The sequence below is a fragment of the Hippocampus guttulatus genome, chromosome 1 (genome assembly GCF_054856545.1).
Source record: "Hippocampus guttulatus isolate MCC_2025c chromosome 1, RoL_Hgut_1.0, whole genome shotgun sequence".
Taxonomy (NCBI): Eukaryota; Metazoa; Chordata; class Actinopteri; order Syngnathiformes; family Syngnathidae; genus Hippocampus; species Hippocampus guttulatus.
In genome coordinates, this window is record NC_141261.1 from 36,176,063 (window position 1) to 36,192,669 (window position 16,607).

General features: G+C 44.8%; 1 protein-coding gene across 1 annotated transcript; it reads right to left on the minus strand.

Moving 5' to 3' along the window:
* Window positions 1-8,080: 8,080 nt before the first annotated feature.
* Window positions 8,081-14,434, minus strand: LOC147211554 (zona pellucida sperm-binding protein 3-like). The gene is made up of 11 exons (XM_086109004.1): window positions 14,075-14,434; window positions 13,889-13,991; window positions 12,350-12,468; window positions 12,153-12,271; window positions 11,947-12,050; window positions 10,297-10,474; window positions 10,038-10,155; window positions 8,721-8,812; window positions 8,524-8,618; window positions 8,305-8,433; window positions 8,081-8,228 (listed from the first exon to the last, which is right to left on the minus strand). Exons 1-11 carry the CDS (start codon window positions 14,432-14,434, stop codon window positions 8,104-8,106), a joined length of 1,542 nt encoding a protein of 513 aa, XP_085965130.1. The 3' UTR covers window positions 8,081-8,103.
* Window positions 14,435-16,607: the final 2,173 nt, after the last annotated feature.

A 16,607-nucleotide genomic window follows, 5' to 3' on the forward strand; every position in this document is an offset into this window, starting at 1 on the left:
AATCTTATTTTCCTTCTTCCTAACTGGCCCATCTGTGCAAAATGCCATAGCAGGAAAGTGTGACAGGAGGAAGGTCGCGTATACAGGATGATGCTGTGGCTGGACACAAAATATGGGTCTCACACACATGGAGGGAAGGACTCGTAAGGGACTGAAAGCAAGAGGATGGATTGTTGAGAAAAAAAACAGGATTTTGTCTCTGTATGAGGCAAATGCAAACCAAAATAGATGCGGTGACAGCTTCCTTTATCAAGATCCAGTGGGAGGGCTTATTCAGTTTTGTGCCGTGAGATAAGGGGAGCTTTATTTATTCAATGCTGATAGTGCTGACACACTTTGAATGATAAAGGGGTATATTTGTGTGGGGCACACGCATCCACTTTCAAAATGCCAGTCAAGATTAAAGGTCACAACCTGGAGGTTAAAAATGTGGGGTCCATATAGGAGAATTCTCTGAAGTTGTGTCTGTGAACTTCTTCCTCTTTCAAGCAGACTCGTGCACCTGGGTGTGAAGATCAAACGTTATTTCGCACGTTCCCATTCTAGCATGTGGAAAAACAAAATCCACATCAAACAGAAAGATCCGATTATTTTCATCCATTGTTTGCAGAAAAAAAACATCTAAGGCAGAAATAAACGGAAGAGGTGCCTTTTGTTGTGGTTTATCTTCCCGGTGGTTTAAAGGAAGGTGGTGGGTTCATTTTGGGAGGGAGTGATTCAGAGTGTGTGTTATTTCTGGCCAACAAGACATCTGTTCTGTCGTATATCACATCCGTGTAAACTGGCTGGTTCAGATCCTCCCCAGTTTGTTGATTTGTTTGTTATTTTGTTATTATTGTCTGTAATTATTGTCTCGCATGTTTGGTGTTTGGGTCAGTGAGGCACCGCACAGTGCTGTTGGCACAGCTGTGCTGGCGCCAAGGGGAGTGAAGGCCTCCAAAGAAGCACTTTATTACCTATTAAGGAGCACAAGTCGAAAACTCAACAATCAGTGGACATACTGGCCGCGTGCCGTCCTATTGAAATGTCTCCATTGGTTGTTACTACCGCCCCAGCGTGAAAACCGAGTCCAACAATAGAGTCAACTAGAAAACTCTGAAGATCAGAGGGGGCGTGGTGGTCCACAACAGGGATGTGTGAAAAGGCGGTAAGGGGTGGGGGTTCCTGGGGTGCAGCAGCCCTGTAGGTCCAGCCACCGCTTTCCTCTTCCCTCTTCTGGGAGGGACCGCAGTGTCAGTTGCAACAGGAAAAGCCTGAAGGTCAAAGCACAGGCCTTTTGTTTTCCTGCATGTGACGGACGCCTGTCTACTTTAACTTCCTCTGTGTGAGGAAAACACACACCTGAGCACAGAGGAACACAGTCCGCTGGAGTCATTTTATCACCTCAGCCCATAAAGCCCATTGCAGTTCAGCGTCCTCCCAGGCAAAGACACATGGGCACCATGATAACAGAGCTGCTGCCTTAAAAACAAGGCAAAGTCTTCTAGCATCTTCAGCCAAACAATTTCAACATATTTTACAGCAGATAAAACGAGAAAGCTCAGAAACCCTGGAGACACCCACTGGTGCCTCTGTACTCTGATTAAGGAGACTGCCGAATGCATATAATCAGCACATTATTGATAGTCTTAATGAGAAAAGGCTCTGAGTCACTGCAGCCATTAGCCACAGTAAGAGAGGCTTAATTGTTTTGTGTGCACGTGTTGGTGCGGCTGTGATGCTGTGCGGCGTGCACGGCTGCCTGTGTGAGGACTGGGCTAATTAAATCCACTCTCTTCGTTAGCAAAATTCCCCTCTCTTAATTAAGAGGGTTAATTATGGGCAGAGCAGAGGTCATGTGCGTGTCTGCGTGCACATGCATGCTCCACACTTGAGTAGAACGCGATAGCTTCTAAAAAGCCCTGAATTACACTGTGTGCTTACACGGTTTTAATTTTACACCTTTCGATATTTGTCAGTGCAGTTCAATAAAGGGGGCGGCATACTGCAAGTCTAGTTGTGTGTGAAACATGTGAATGTGTGTTCAGTGGAGCAATGCGGACAGCACCACACCCACGTAATCTCTCCACGAGTGGCCCACTCCGATTAAGGGAGTTGTCAGGCTCTCTAACTTGCTGTCGGTCCATTTCACATCACGATTACATTCAGTGACCCGGCTGAACTCTGTGTTGGCTGCCCACTTAAAGATTTGCATTCATTAATGTTGAACAGGTTCACCTTTTACGATTGACAACCTGGACCTTTTGATGGCATCTGAGGTTTCTTTTTCGTTAGACAATGGTCCATATATATATATATATTTTTTTTTTGTGAGGGAAGAAACTTACCTCGGTGGCAGTTTCGGCTGTCACTTCAGCCATCATCCGAGCTGTCACTACTTCCTTGTGACGTATCTAAAAAACAGCTCATCGGATTGGGGAACTTTCAAAGTAAGGCTCCCCGACCCGGTAGAGGCTGCAAACCAACACCCCCCACTGCCGTTGTTGAAGCAATGTGTCCCCGTTGATGGTGCTATCTCCAGGGACGCATTGCTTCGACGACGGCAAGGGGTTGGCGCGCACCTTAGCTAAATTTAAAAAAGTTCTCGCTAAAACTAAAACTTGCACATGCTTAGCTCATTCCTTAGTCCACATGTGAAAAAAATAGACACAGGAAAAATTTAGGGAAATTTCTTTTTTTGGGGGTGAGGAAGGAGTTTTTTTGGGGGGGTGCTCAAATTATCTTGGTGATTACAGAGCCTTCTTTATCATTGGGCTCAACGAACGTACATCATGTTGATTGTGTGTCTGTTAAGCAATATTACATTGAGATTGTTTTTGGTAATGTTTTATCAGTTAGATGTTAGCCAAGCTCGCTCATTGTAATGCGCTCAGGGAAATTGCAGTTAAGTTTAACATTTATACAATTATACAATTTCTCACAAGATAAAGTTGACTTGAATGCATCATCAGTACAAATGTGATTTTTACTGGATAAACAAACAATGCAGCCAGAGTTGAAAAACATCAGTCTGAATCTTCACAATTAAATGATTACTCAGATACCAACTCGACCAACGAAGCAAGCTTGCGCTTCAAGCCTCTCCCCCAAGTTTCGAGCAAGCTTCGACTCTGACGACCTACCGAACTGCTGCTCCAGCTATGAACCAAGTCACTCAAAAAAGCCGCAATCTACACTGAAGAAACACTGACTTGGCCTTCCTTTAGCGCAAAAGTTTTTCGGCAATCAACAGAAAGTCCCTTCAACAAAAAGGAATTGTGAACAGAGGCATTCTATGGTAGCTAAGTCTTCCTTGGCAACAGCAAGCTTGTTTGTGTCAAGGCGCAGAGCGCGAGCATAGACCGCCTGCCCTGCAGTGGTGATGTGGTGCTTCACGCCGTGCTTCGACACAGCTGCCGAGAACGTGGGTGTGCTTAGGTCAGGCAACTTGGAGAGCAGGCCATACGGATCGCTGGTAGCGAGCTTGTTTGACAAGCATAGCGCCCTGTGTATGTAGCAAAAGAGACATAGGCCAAGAGTTTGTATCATCCACACACAGCCTAAAGGCACAAAGCAAATCCATGCCCATTAGTGGCGTAGAAACAGCAGCCATAACAAAGGGAGTTGAGCAGAAGAGGTGAAATGGATAATAGGCTTTTCCAAAAAAAGTTTGCTGTAGCTAGTGCAAAGTGGCACTTTTTGTACAATGTTATCCTCCTGTTAGTATATTATACAATAAGTCCTATACGCTGCAAAACCGCAGCCATTTTAAGTGTTTTGAACAGAAAGCGTTCAATAGGTCATTATCATGGTATTACATTGCACCCAGAAGTCAGAATCGGAATCAGAATCATCTTTATTGGCCAAGTATGTAGAACACACAAGGAATTTGTCTCCGGTATAACACGCTGCATTAGTATCATCGTAAACAAGGACATGACAAATAGGTATGGAAGGACATTTCGTAATGTAAGTGAACCGTAGTGCGGTGGTACCACCCAGTGACAACTGTGAGACAATGTGCAAAGTATCAAGCAGAGCTAAAGTGATCAGTGGTAGAATAACTATGACAGTTTGTACAGTTGGTGCAGAAAATCATTGAACCATTTTAGAGTGACCAGTAGCAGTATTTGTTGTACAAGAAGAGTGACTACGTCAGTGACTGTTTAGGGAGTTAATGGCTAGAGGGAAGAAGCTGTTTAAGTGTCTGCTGGATTTGGTGCGCATGGATCTGTAGCGCCTGCCTGAGGGGAGTAGCTGGAAAAGGTGGTGGGCAGGGTGCGGGGGATCCAGGAGGATTTTCCATGCCCTTGTCTTCATTCTTGCAGTGTGCAAGTCCTCAAGAGTGGGTAGGGCGGTGCCAATGATTTTTTCCGCCGTCCTAACTGTCCGTTGAAGTCGGATTTTGTCCTTTTTTGTGGCGGCCCCAAACCAAACCGTGATGGAAGAACACAGGATTGATTCGATGACTGCCGTGTAGAACTGACGTAGCACCTCCTGTGGCAGGCCATGCTTCCTCAGCAGCCTCAGGAAGTACATCCTCTGCTGGGCCCTTTTCAGGATGGAGATGGTGTTGACTCCCCACTTCATGTCCTGGGAGACTGTGATTCTCAGGAACTTGAAGGTCTCAACAGTTGACACAGGGCAGTTGGATAGTGTGAGGGGCAACTGTGGAGAAGGATGTTTCCTGAAGTCCACGATCATCTCTACGGTCTTGAGCGTGTTCAGCCCGAGGTTGTGTCGGCTGCACCAGAGCTCCAGCTGCTCCACTTGTTGGCGGTACGCAGACTTGTCGCCGTCTTTGATGAGACCGATGACCGTGGTGTCGTCTGCGAACTTTATGAGTTTGACAGTTGGACTTGTTGAGGTGCAATCGTTTGTGTAGAGGGAGAAGAGCAGTGGAGAGAGGACACATCCCTGTGGGGCTCCAGTGCTGGTGGTGCGTGTTGATGATGTTGTTGCTCCCAGTCTCACCTGTTGTGTCCATCCCGTCAGGAAGCTGAGGATCCACTGGCAGATCGTAGGGGACACACCGAGGTGGAGAAGTTTGGGGGTGAGGAGTTCCGGGATGATGGTGTTGAACGCAGAGCTGAAATCCACAAAGAGGATCCTTGCGTAGGTCCCTGTGCTGTCGAGGTGCTCGAGGATGTAGTGCACACCTATGTTGACTGCGTCCTGCACAGACCTGTTTGCCCGGTAGGCAAACTGAAGAGGGGCCAGCAGGGGTCCGGTGACGTTCTTTAGGTGGTTCAGCACAAGGCGTTCAAAGGACTTCATGACCACAGACGTCAGGGCGACAGGCCTATAGTCGTTCAGTTCCGATGTTGCCGATTTCTTGGGAACTGGGATGATGGTCGACTGTTTGAAGCAGGATGGGACCTCACACAGCTCCAGCGATCTGTTGAAGATTTGTGTGAAGACCGGAACCAGCTGGTCAGCGCAGACTTTCAGGCAGGAGGGGGACACTTTGTCGGGCCGCGCAGCTTTCTTGATCTTCTGCTGCTTGAAGAGCCGTCTCACGTCCTGTTCGTGGATCTGTAGTGGAGAAAAAGAAGGTGGGGGGGGGGGGTAGATAGAGTACTTTCTGGTAGAGGTGGGTGTGTGTGAGAAATGGGGGTGTCCTTTTCAAATCGGCAGAAAAACATGTTTAGTTCATCAGCAAGACCCTTATCGTTCGCTGTTTGGGGGGATGGCATTCTATAGTTAGTGATTGCTTTCAGGCCATTCCATACAGATGCAGAGTCGTTAGCAGAGAACTGGTTTTTCAGCCTCTCTGCATAGCTTCTCTTAGCGATGTTAATTTCCTTTGTCAATTGGTTTCGGGCGTGTTTGTACAGTGCCCGATCTCCACTTCTAAATGCGGCCTCTTTCTCTTTCCTGAGTTGCCTGAGTTTGGGAATAAACCATGGCTTGTTATTGTTGAAGGAGCGGAAGGACTTTGTTGGTACACACATGTCCTCACAGAAACTGATGTATGATGTTACAGTGTCTGTGTATTCATCCAGTGTGCCCGTTGAAGTTTCAAAGACGCCCCAATCAGTGCAGTCTAAGCATTCTTGTAGAGCTCTTAACAACCGGTTTAGCACATTTGAGTTTCTGTCTGTATGTAGGTATTAAGTGGATTAAATTGTGGTCAGAAAGACCGGAAGCCGGGTAGATGTAGCGCGCGGAATCCGGGTGGCGGTCACTGAGCCAGGTTTCAGTGAAGCAGAGCGCTGCAGAACGTGCAAAGGTTTTGTTGGTCTTTGTGAGGAGAAGAAGTTCATCCATCTTGTTTGGCAGAGATCGTAGATTAGCAAGATGGATCGATGGGAGCGGGGTTCGAAATCCGCGCTGCCGGAGCTTGACGAGCACGCCGGCTCTCTTCCCCCTCCTCCGGCGGCGTTTCCATGCTCCGTACAGCGCAGCCGCTCCGCTCGCGATTAGCTCCGAAAAACCTTGTGGGTTTTCGTGTGCTGGTGAAAAAAGACCGAGCGTAGACTCCCCAATGCGCAGCAACTTTTCCCTCGTGTAAGTAAGCCGCTCAGGGTCGCCAAAAACTAACGAAAATGACAAAAACAGGGATAATACTAGGGAGCGTGTGACCGAGGCTGCCATACCTGTCGGCGCCCGATGATGATGGCGGTGCGGGTACCCGCAGCGGCTCCTCTCCCTCTCCTGTGGTTGAGAGGAAAGAAATTTAATCTGTGCTGTATGTTGCACATAGAGCACATTTGACAATAAAGTTGACTTGTCGTCATGATAAGAGCATGCGTGACGTCACACACATCTGCTATAAGGTAAGTTTAAAGTAAACAAGAAGCTCTCGGGTCCATTAATGAATACAGATATTGGTTCAGTTCTCCTGTCCCACAGAGATTTGCTGACCACCAATACAAAATTCTCCACCGGTCTCACACTCACCATGGTGATAGCGTGCGCAAAAGCGTACAAATGCATGAACAAGCATCACGTATGTTGGGGCCTTTCAGTATCCTATCAGTGGGTAGAGCAAATGGGGCAGGAGTTCAGTAACCTCTGCCACTTTATCAACTTGGGTCCTGACACTGTTCGCACGCATCAGCAGCACGAAAAATAAGACACCAGTTTATACTTGGCTGATTCCTCTTAAAACTGTCCCTGAGTTTTGTATGTGCCATAACCAAATACATAGTGTGATGGAGGAAAAATTGAACATTACAGGAGGCCCATTTCGTGAACATTGTGCGAAGATTACAGCTAAAGTATTTTCTTATATTGCCTCATTAACGAGCCATCACATATTAAAAAAAATAAAGTCCCACCTCATCATTGATTCTTTTCAGGGAAAGGCCTACGGGTTTTCTTCCCTGTGTCTTGGAGTCTGTCATGCCTCCTTGCCGGTGCATCATTAGATATTGCTTTTTACGAGCCTCTGGTGTGTAGGCAATGGGTGGGCGGGTCAGTGTTACCCGGGCAGTAAAGCAACGCATCCGACGGCTGTGCACATAGGAGCAAACACCCCATTAAATCAGGCCTCCACATATTACTGTAATAAAAGCCTCCGCTTCGCTTTTATGGTCTTTTTAATTATGTCGATTCATCTTCCCGGGCTCATGAGCAACGGCTCATGATGAGCCCCATTTTGCGAGGACTCATCCACTGGCAGAATGCTAGAGGGAGCTGCTGGGCCAGTGGGGGGGATTACAGGGAGAAGCTAAAATATGACCGTTGTTACAGGCATCACATTGAGTTGTTGGGGTTTTTTTCTTTCTTTTTTCGCAGCGTGGAACTAGTGGTGCTACATTTCCATTTTGCCCATGGGGTCGTTTTCCTGGTTGAGGTCTGAAGTGAGCACACGGTGCACACTTGATCTCTTATCTTTCATTAGTCTGGAACTTTAAGTCCTGCGTTTATCCATATGCAGCGCCAACCCACTGCAGATTGATGAAGCAATAACCTTCCTTGGGAAAGGCTGCACAGATTTTTATAGCCAAGCCATTTTCCGCAAGGTTGGACATAACCCCTTTTAAACTCAATCTGCTCATAACACTGCAAAAGGAACCGAGCATTCACCTTTGTACTCCATATGTGGAGTAGAATTATCATTTACAATTGCGGAGGATTAAAAAGAAGCTGAGGCTTTGGCACAATCCTTTATTTTCCTCAGACACAAACCTTTACAGTGGGTTTGTGCAGGCCGCTGCAGATGGCAGCGCCAATGACAGCAAGCAGCAGCCCGGCCAGCACTGTTCCCACTGTACATAGCGTGGCTAAAGATCGGGAGGAAGCTAAGGAGAGAGGATGAAGAGCAACATGGCTAAGAATGAAGTCAATATAAATAATGTCTATGCTGTGGCTTTCTACCAGCTCGAGCGACTTCTGGCATCTGAAGAGAAGAACATGTTTCTGGCTGCGTCACGTTGTCCGCCTCCACTTGGATGCGGCCTAGATGCGCTGTCCCCTCCCACTGCACATGGGGAAGTAGACCTGCCGCTCCAAAAACAGAAGGGTAACAAGCACATCAGCGCATTCAACCATAAGTGGAAAGTGGAATTTCCTCATGCTGCCTTTCTGTCAACATACCAGCATCCTCTCCAAGGTCCCTTCTCCGTCTCTGCTCACTGCAGCTGCTTTCACAGCAGCTACACACCTTGTTGTCCCCACCTGAGGCCACCCACCTGCCCCCAGGTGAATATTTATAAAACATTTAAAAAAAAAAATCTCACAACATGAGCTTGCTCAAGACATTGCTTCAAGGAATCGCCTTTGTTCCCACTCACCTTTTGGCTTCGGCTAAAAATGAACAGGCTTTGTGCTGCGAGTTGACTGGAGCAGAGACTGTCGTTGCTTTCAGCAGACATGTGATGTAAAGCTACGAGGGAGCGGAATAAACGTGAGATGTTGCACATGAGGGATGCTTTACTAATACTGCAGAGAAAATGTATTCCTTTTGTAGTACACTCGTGACACAAAGTTAGGGATATTTGGGTGACATTTTAAGAGGAGCTTAAAAATGCACTGTATAAACTAAACTGCATTTGCCCTGAGCTATTTCAATGCTCATCCTGACTGTTTCCGTTACCCCACCACCCACCCACCTTGTGGTTCTCCAACAAGAAAAACAGCAGAATTCACAACAGATGTTTGGTCCATGAATAACTCCTAGGGCATCCACCTCTATGCCTTTGTGTGATTCCTGCCTTCGACAAGCTGCCGTTGCCGCTCTGGGACCACTTCCCTCTGCAAATCTCCTTTTTGTGTTCTCACAGTGGTGCGGCAGGGTTTATCAACCGTCAGGTGTCATCTTGCTCTCATGGTGCCAAAATGTGAACAGTATGGGAAAGTGGTAACGCGGTAGCCGTATTCCTACTTTGTCTCTTCAAACTTAGACACCGCATAACTGCTACGTCTTGTGCGACAGGCTACATTTAAGTTAAATGTGTGGCAAGACTGTTGGGAAAAACAAGCAGCTGGATGTTAGTAACGAATAGTCGTTACTCTACAACGTGCCATTTGTGTTAAAAATAGGCCCTGCTCAAGAAGGTTGTTTTTGACCAATATTTGATTAAAAATCAATTATTGTTTTGTTTTGTGTTTTTTGTTATTGTAAAGTGTCCTTGGGTGTCTTGAAAGGCGCTTATAAATAAAATGTATTATTATTATTATTAAATAAAACACCTTTTAGAATTGCAAGATGTAATTTCATTATCAAGTAGCGGAACCCTAATAAAAGTACTTCTGAGGGGAAAGAAAAAAAAAAGGCATCGGTGGAGCCCAATCCACCCCCCATAAATATTTGAATCCTGTACCTCCATGTCAGTGTCAATCAAAATTTAACATTATTTTTTAAAAAGATTTGATAGCGCCCTGTATCGTAACTCAATGTACTGGCAGACAATGTCTGCATTTATTTATTCCAATTCTCACTCTACATAGTATTTCAAGCAAAGTAATCCCCCCTCATGAAAGACAAAAAGATAATAGGCCGCTTCCAAAATATCAAGTTTCTCTCATCACCTGAAGGGAAAATGGGCTTAAATATCTGGTTTGGGTAGTCTCGGGTTTCCAACAACAAAGCTCACGCAACCAGCACTTACCGAATTCTTGTCATCTTGGTGGAAAGTGAAGGCTTTCAGCTGGAAAGCAAGTTTATTCTCACTGCTTCTCTGCATGAAGTATGACTTGTCGCCCGTCAGCTTCGCATCTATTAGACACCTTAGAAGGCAACGAGCAGGTGTGGGATCCATAAAAACAGACGGTCACACTTCAGTTATTCACTGGCAATCGACTAAATGCTGAATTACAAGTCACAATTGGGACGCTTTTAGAGACAAACCAACAGTTGGCACTTCTCACCCATGATTGTCGACAAAGACATACGATGGCTGAGAATTTGGGGAGGCGCTCATCGTGGCCACGCAGCTGTCAACATAGACCCTCAGCGGAACATGATGGCCCTGGGGGGCCGAGGCTTCAATTTGCATCATCTCGCCCACGGAGTAAACACCGGTGGACCTCTGCAACTGCCACTCCTCTAATCAGTCAATCCGAATACAGAAGAGATGTCATCTTGAGGGCACTTGCACAATCTGATAAGATCAAGATGCATCAGATACACCCATGATCAGACATTCACAATCACCATCAACAATTATGACACCGTATGCTATGTACACATGGCACAAAATTCATCACCACTGTGTGTAGAAATGAATGAATCCAAATGACGGATGATTGAAAAACTATAAAAACATGCTTACGTAGCACCATTTGTTTAGAAATCAATGTGGGTGTAGTTTGTACTGCATCATACAGACAGCAGCTGATATTTTCAAAATACATTACAGGAATTTTCATACATAGTCCAGTTGCAGAAGTTTAATAAGAGTTGATTCTCAATGAATTTGAACTGGGTTTGCTGCTGCCACAACGAATGATCACAAATGAAAAGAAACGTGTAAAGTTTGATGTTCAATGTTAGCTTAATGATTAACCTACACCTTTTTTTCCCCCACCAAGTATGGCGTTCATAGCAATGAAAAGGTGTTCCATGAGTTGGAATGTTGGAACACAGTCAATAGTGTACTGTTTGCATTTACAAAAATTTGGAGTACACCAAAAATACACCAAAGGGAAAGTAGATTGGGACACTGAACAGAGAGGAAGGTAGAAAAGAAAAGGCGCATCATGTCACAGGTTGATGATATGCATATTGAACATTGGTAAAGCTTTGTTGAATCAGTTTAAAACTTTTGTTTAAATAAATTGTTGACATTTGAGCAGCCCGGTGGACCCAGTGGTTAGCGTGTCGACCTCATAATGCAGAGGTTCAATTCCAGTCCGGCCTCCCTGCGTGGAGTTTGCATGTTCTCCCTGGGCCCATGTGGGTTTTCTCCGGGTACTCCGGTTTCCTCCCACATTCCAAAAAAATAAAACGTGCATGGCAGGCTGATTAAACACTCGAATTTGCCCCTAGGTGTGATTGTGAGCGAGGATGGTTGTTCGTCTCTGTGTGCCCTGTGATTGGTTGGTTACAGGTTCAAGGTGTCCCCCGCCTACTGCCCGAAGACAGCTGGGATAGGCTCCAGCACCCCCCACGACCCTAGTGAGGATCAAGCGGATTGGAAAATGGATGGATATTGACATTTTAATAAATTGTTTATTTTTCAACATAAAAGCACATCTAATTTTGTTTGCCAAGGACAGGTAGTTACCCAGATAACACAAATTTCTATTTTGATTTTATTTATTTTAAACACCCTGTGCAGTATTAGAGGCAGTATGATGCTTTGCAGCCGTACACCAATGCAAACTACAACCACAATGAGCAACATTATTAAAGTGTCAATCAAAACTGAAACCGATGAGAGCTTTAAAAAGGTTCTTAACATCAATATTTGGTCTGGACTGGGCCTCGAGTGGCAGCCAACCCGAGTGAATAGCTAGCTAGCCACCTGACTGCAATTCAAAACCATTTTCCTTTTCAGGGTTTGTTTTTTCACTCACCTGTCATGAGCCTCAGGGAGAAGTGGAGCTGCTGCTCCGTTAACAGGCTGGATGCAAACTCCTGCCAATGAGGCGCAATGGAATCACTGCTGACCTGGTGCCTCCTTTGACAGTAAGGGCAAAGCGTGAGCTCATGCAGGCAGCATTTTGGGTTTGTTCTATGAATGTTTGTATGATGAGAGGGGATGGTGCCAAAAAAGCTTCACCTTGGATAGTGGCATTCAATTAGCACCTCTGAAGGGTTGGTCTTAAAAATTGAAGTGCTGCCAACTGGCGTTGGAACGTAGGTGAGCAAAAAGGTATAGACGAGGGCCTCTTCTGTCATCTAATGAAGAAGAGGTACAGGAGCTTTGAACAGACAGGAAATAAAGCGTCCCCCAAAAAACAAAAACTAAAAAACTGCCTTCTTTGTGCTGCCACAGCCGTGAAGCTCTGTCTGGAAACGTAGCATGTCATCGGCTACGTCGAGCAGGCTGCAGCCTCCTAAGGTCAGATCACTTGGATGAATCAGCTGACCGTTTCCTTGAAGGAAAAAAAAGAGTAACAAGGTTCAAGTCAGGCACCATTTACCTGAGTCTATTTCTTGTCCTGCTCCAGTCAATAACACTCAAAGCAAGTGCAGCTTTCTTCATGGGTGGCTATAAAGACAAGGCCATTTCTCAGAGTAAAGGGGAAAAAAAAAAGGACAACCTATTGATCGCCAGGCTTGATGTCTGGGCCATTTGCCACAATCAGTACAGAATCTTGTCATCACAGTCTCTTCAATGTTGCAATTCGAGCCTGCTCAGGGGAGATTATGCGGAGAGGTTGCCTCCTCTACTCATATTCAAGCATAATTGTCGTTAATTTGAGCTGGATCACCCCTTCCAATTAAAACAATTTCTCCCAGTTGGGTTTATAAAATACTCAGACCCAAGATAAATTGTCACATAAACCTAAATTAATATTTCTAATCCAAGGGCAACAATCTGATTGGTTAGTACAGGTCGATTGATCCACAGACTCTTCGATTTTGACTTGAAATAGAACATGAGCCCAGGAGGAAGCTTGCCGAATTTCACATTGGTGCCAGACACGAATAGAAGAGCAAAAGCCATTTCAACATTCACTGTCAAAACAAGAGTTTCCCGCCACCTTCTCACAGATATGTTAACAGTTGGGCTAACTTTTTGTTCTTCTACTAATCCAGTGGTTCTTAACCTGGGTTCGATTGAACCGCAGGGGTTCGACGGAGCCTTTGCCACGGAGGGTAAGACACACGTGACTCAACACGTCAGTTATGACACGCCCACTTGGCCATCGCTGGCTGCAGATGATCACATGACATTGCTTGTCCAATCAGTGCTGTGGGAAATTTAGTTCGCTTAGGAGTCAACGTGTGACTGTCGTGAGAGTTTGTTTGTTTATTGAACATAAAACATATATACAGTAATAATTTGACAGAAAATAAGGTAGATAAAAAAAGAAAGAAATCAATCTTCATACAACACAGTTATTATGTTCAAGGGAGTAGGAAGTACAAAAAAAAAAAGTATACTTGCCTATTAAAATTTTATTTTCTTTCTGTTTTGAATAAATGTGTTTTTTTAAATACCTTGAATTTGTAATATGTATTATATATATTTTTTCATTAATGAAGGGTTTGGTGAATGTGCATATTAACTGGTTGGGTTCGGTACCTCTAAAAAGGTTAAGAACCACTGTACTCATCTTTGTATTTTTCAGCAGTCTGGATGCCCTGTGACACCACATTGCCTCTCACAGGTCAAGTCTTGCTACTATGGCAGAAATCTGGCTTGGAGAGGGAGAGTTGATAATGCAATGTGGAGCGGCCGTGTTGTGTTTTTTTTGTTTTCCCCCCCCACAATAAAAAAACAAAAAAACAAACAAAAAATGTTCCAAACCAAAATTATGTGTGTACCCAGATTAAGTAAGCAGTTACCTAAGAAGTTCCGCTTGACCTCGATGATGACCTCTCCCTCACCACATTGCACCGCCAGGCTGTCGGCTGGCACAGGAACCCACTCCCTTAAGTCAACCACCATCTAAAACACAATTCAAAGACCTTCAAACTGCACTTTGACAAGCTGTTGTGCATGGAGAAGGAAAGTATAATTTCTCGAAATACCTTGGGATCCACCTCAGTGGGCGGCTCAAGATCCGGGCCTTGAATTAGGGTCTTTACAACGTGATCCTGGAAAGAGGGCTGCGGCTCACTGGCTTGCTGTATTTGCAGAATCTTTGCACGCTCTTCAACGGCGGGCCTCTTCAACTGATGGATCCAGAGCCGCCGGCTGGCAGGGAATGGATCTTGTTTGCTGGGCTCCGTCCTGTTTGACTGATGATCTGTTGACTTTGGCTGCGTTGGCAGTGGTGTCCATGTCCACGCTCTTGCATTTGGGGTGCTAGTGGTGTTGAAGTTTTTTAAAGCAGTACAAAGACTTGCACCTGACAAAAAAACCCCAAACAAAACTCCCCAGAAGCCCATTACAGCGACCAAACCAAAATAGGGTTCAAGGCGCTTGAATGGAGCAGCACTGCTTTTCTTTTTTTTTTTGGACCAAATAAAAGATATGACAGCTTGGCTCAGACTCCACCCACACCTGATGACTTGATTGCATTCCAGCCTGCAGGACTCATCCTTGGAGGCATCCAGCATGCCTTTAAAAAAAAAAAAAAAAGATTTGCAAATCAGATGGTTGGCTGTGCACTTGAAAGGTCACATGAATAGATAGACTTGATAATTTCTTGCTTTCTGTTTGGGGAAACTGCATAAAAAAAGCAGATTCAATTATGTAAATTGAATAAATGGAGACCAGTCAAAACAGAAATCATGCTCAGCCAATAAGCTTGTTCACAAATCAGTGAGGATCTTCGGCTTCGGCCCCATGAAAAAAAGAATATAGAATACAGTATGTCACTATCAATGATTTTACCTTGGCTGACAGAAAGCAAGGGGTGGGCCTTGAACCTGTCACAATCACACACTTAGGACGGGGAAAAGAATCCCTGTTATCAATTATGCAGTGAGGTGTGACAATACTGAAATATTTTTCCTTTAGTTATTTGTAAAGTGTCACATGATGAGGTCAATTTTCCTCTTGTTTAATGCCCGCAGGAATTTACAGGATGACAAACCTGAAGTCATAAACACATCCCCCAAAAATAAAACAATATTGGGTTGAACCTCTTATTAAGGCATTCATGAGTACCGAAAAAAATAAAACATACCATCAAAGATAGACTATGCAAATTCCATACGAGAAGGACCGAGCTGAGATTTGAACGTTTTAATTGGAAGTGAGCGGTACATTGGAGTGCCTGCCCATCCATCAAGTGTGAAATTAAACAACTAATTACATCTTTTGCTGTTTTAACATTTTGAAAACGTATGTAAGCAGGCCCCTCTGAATTTTGGCGAATTGTGACATCATGGTAAAAGTCCCTGTGAAAAACAAATAAAAGTAAGAAAGTGAAAAAAACCCCCTTTCATACACCACAGAGAAGAATATTGTCCACATACATGCCAAATTTGATTAAATAAAAAATTGCCACGACCCGGTGGTCGACTGGTCAGCACTTCGGCCACACAGTGCCAAGGTGCAGGGTTCGATTCCGGCTGCGGCCTTCCTGTGTGGAGTTTGCATGTTCTCCTCGTGCCTGCATGGGTTTTCTCCGGGTACTCCGGTTCCCTCCCACATTCTAAAAACATGCGTGGCAGGTTAATGGAACACTCTAAATTGTCCCTAGGTTTGATAGTGAGTGTTAATGTTAAAACTGCGATTTATCCATTTTGTATTTATATTGCACTTAATTGAACGGTGTTTGTTGTTTTTTTCTTCTTTGTACCTACATTCTTACTGCTGGAGGCTGTAAATTTTCCCAGTGTGGGACAAATAAAGGATATCTTATATCTTAATGGTTATTGTTCGTCTATGTGTGACCTGCAATTGGCTGGCAAATGGTTCAGGTTGTCCCCTGCCAACTGCCCAAAGATGACTGGCATAGGTTCCAGCACACCCCGCAACCCTTGTTAGGATGAGCAGATTAGAAAATGGATGGATGGATGGATGGATGGATAGATGGAAAAAATGGCCAGGTCTGTAAAATGATCTTACTTGTGAAAAACGGATTCTCTCAGCTTTCGCATGGTGGGGGCGTGTTCACTAAATGGGCTGCCTGATCAACTTTCAACAATCAATCAAATTTGTCTGTCCGTGTAGCATGTGCCCACACCCATCCTATGCGAATGAGCTGCAAAAGTATTTGCGCTTAAAGACTCCGATAGCGTGGAATATATCCCACTGAGTCATCGCAAGGCATTTCTACGCCGCAATGAGTGGCGCTCTCCACAACAGCTTGGGTGCTAACAGGCTGGTGGAAACTCATTTAATGTCACCTCGCTTGGTGCTGCATTGCTTGTGTCAAATAAAAGAGACACTTTTGGGAAATTTATTAAACACAGTTATTCAGTCTGCGGCTCACATGACAGGCATTTCCCTTGTGCAAGGAATATATATTGCTCACAATATGAACTGATGATATATTGTACGTGGATTCATATAGTGTTAAAAGTATGTTTTCATATATTATATCAACATATGATATAATATGTAGGCGGCACGGTAGGCAACTGGTTAGCATGTCCGCCTCACGGTGCA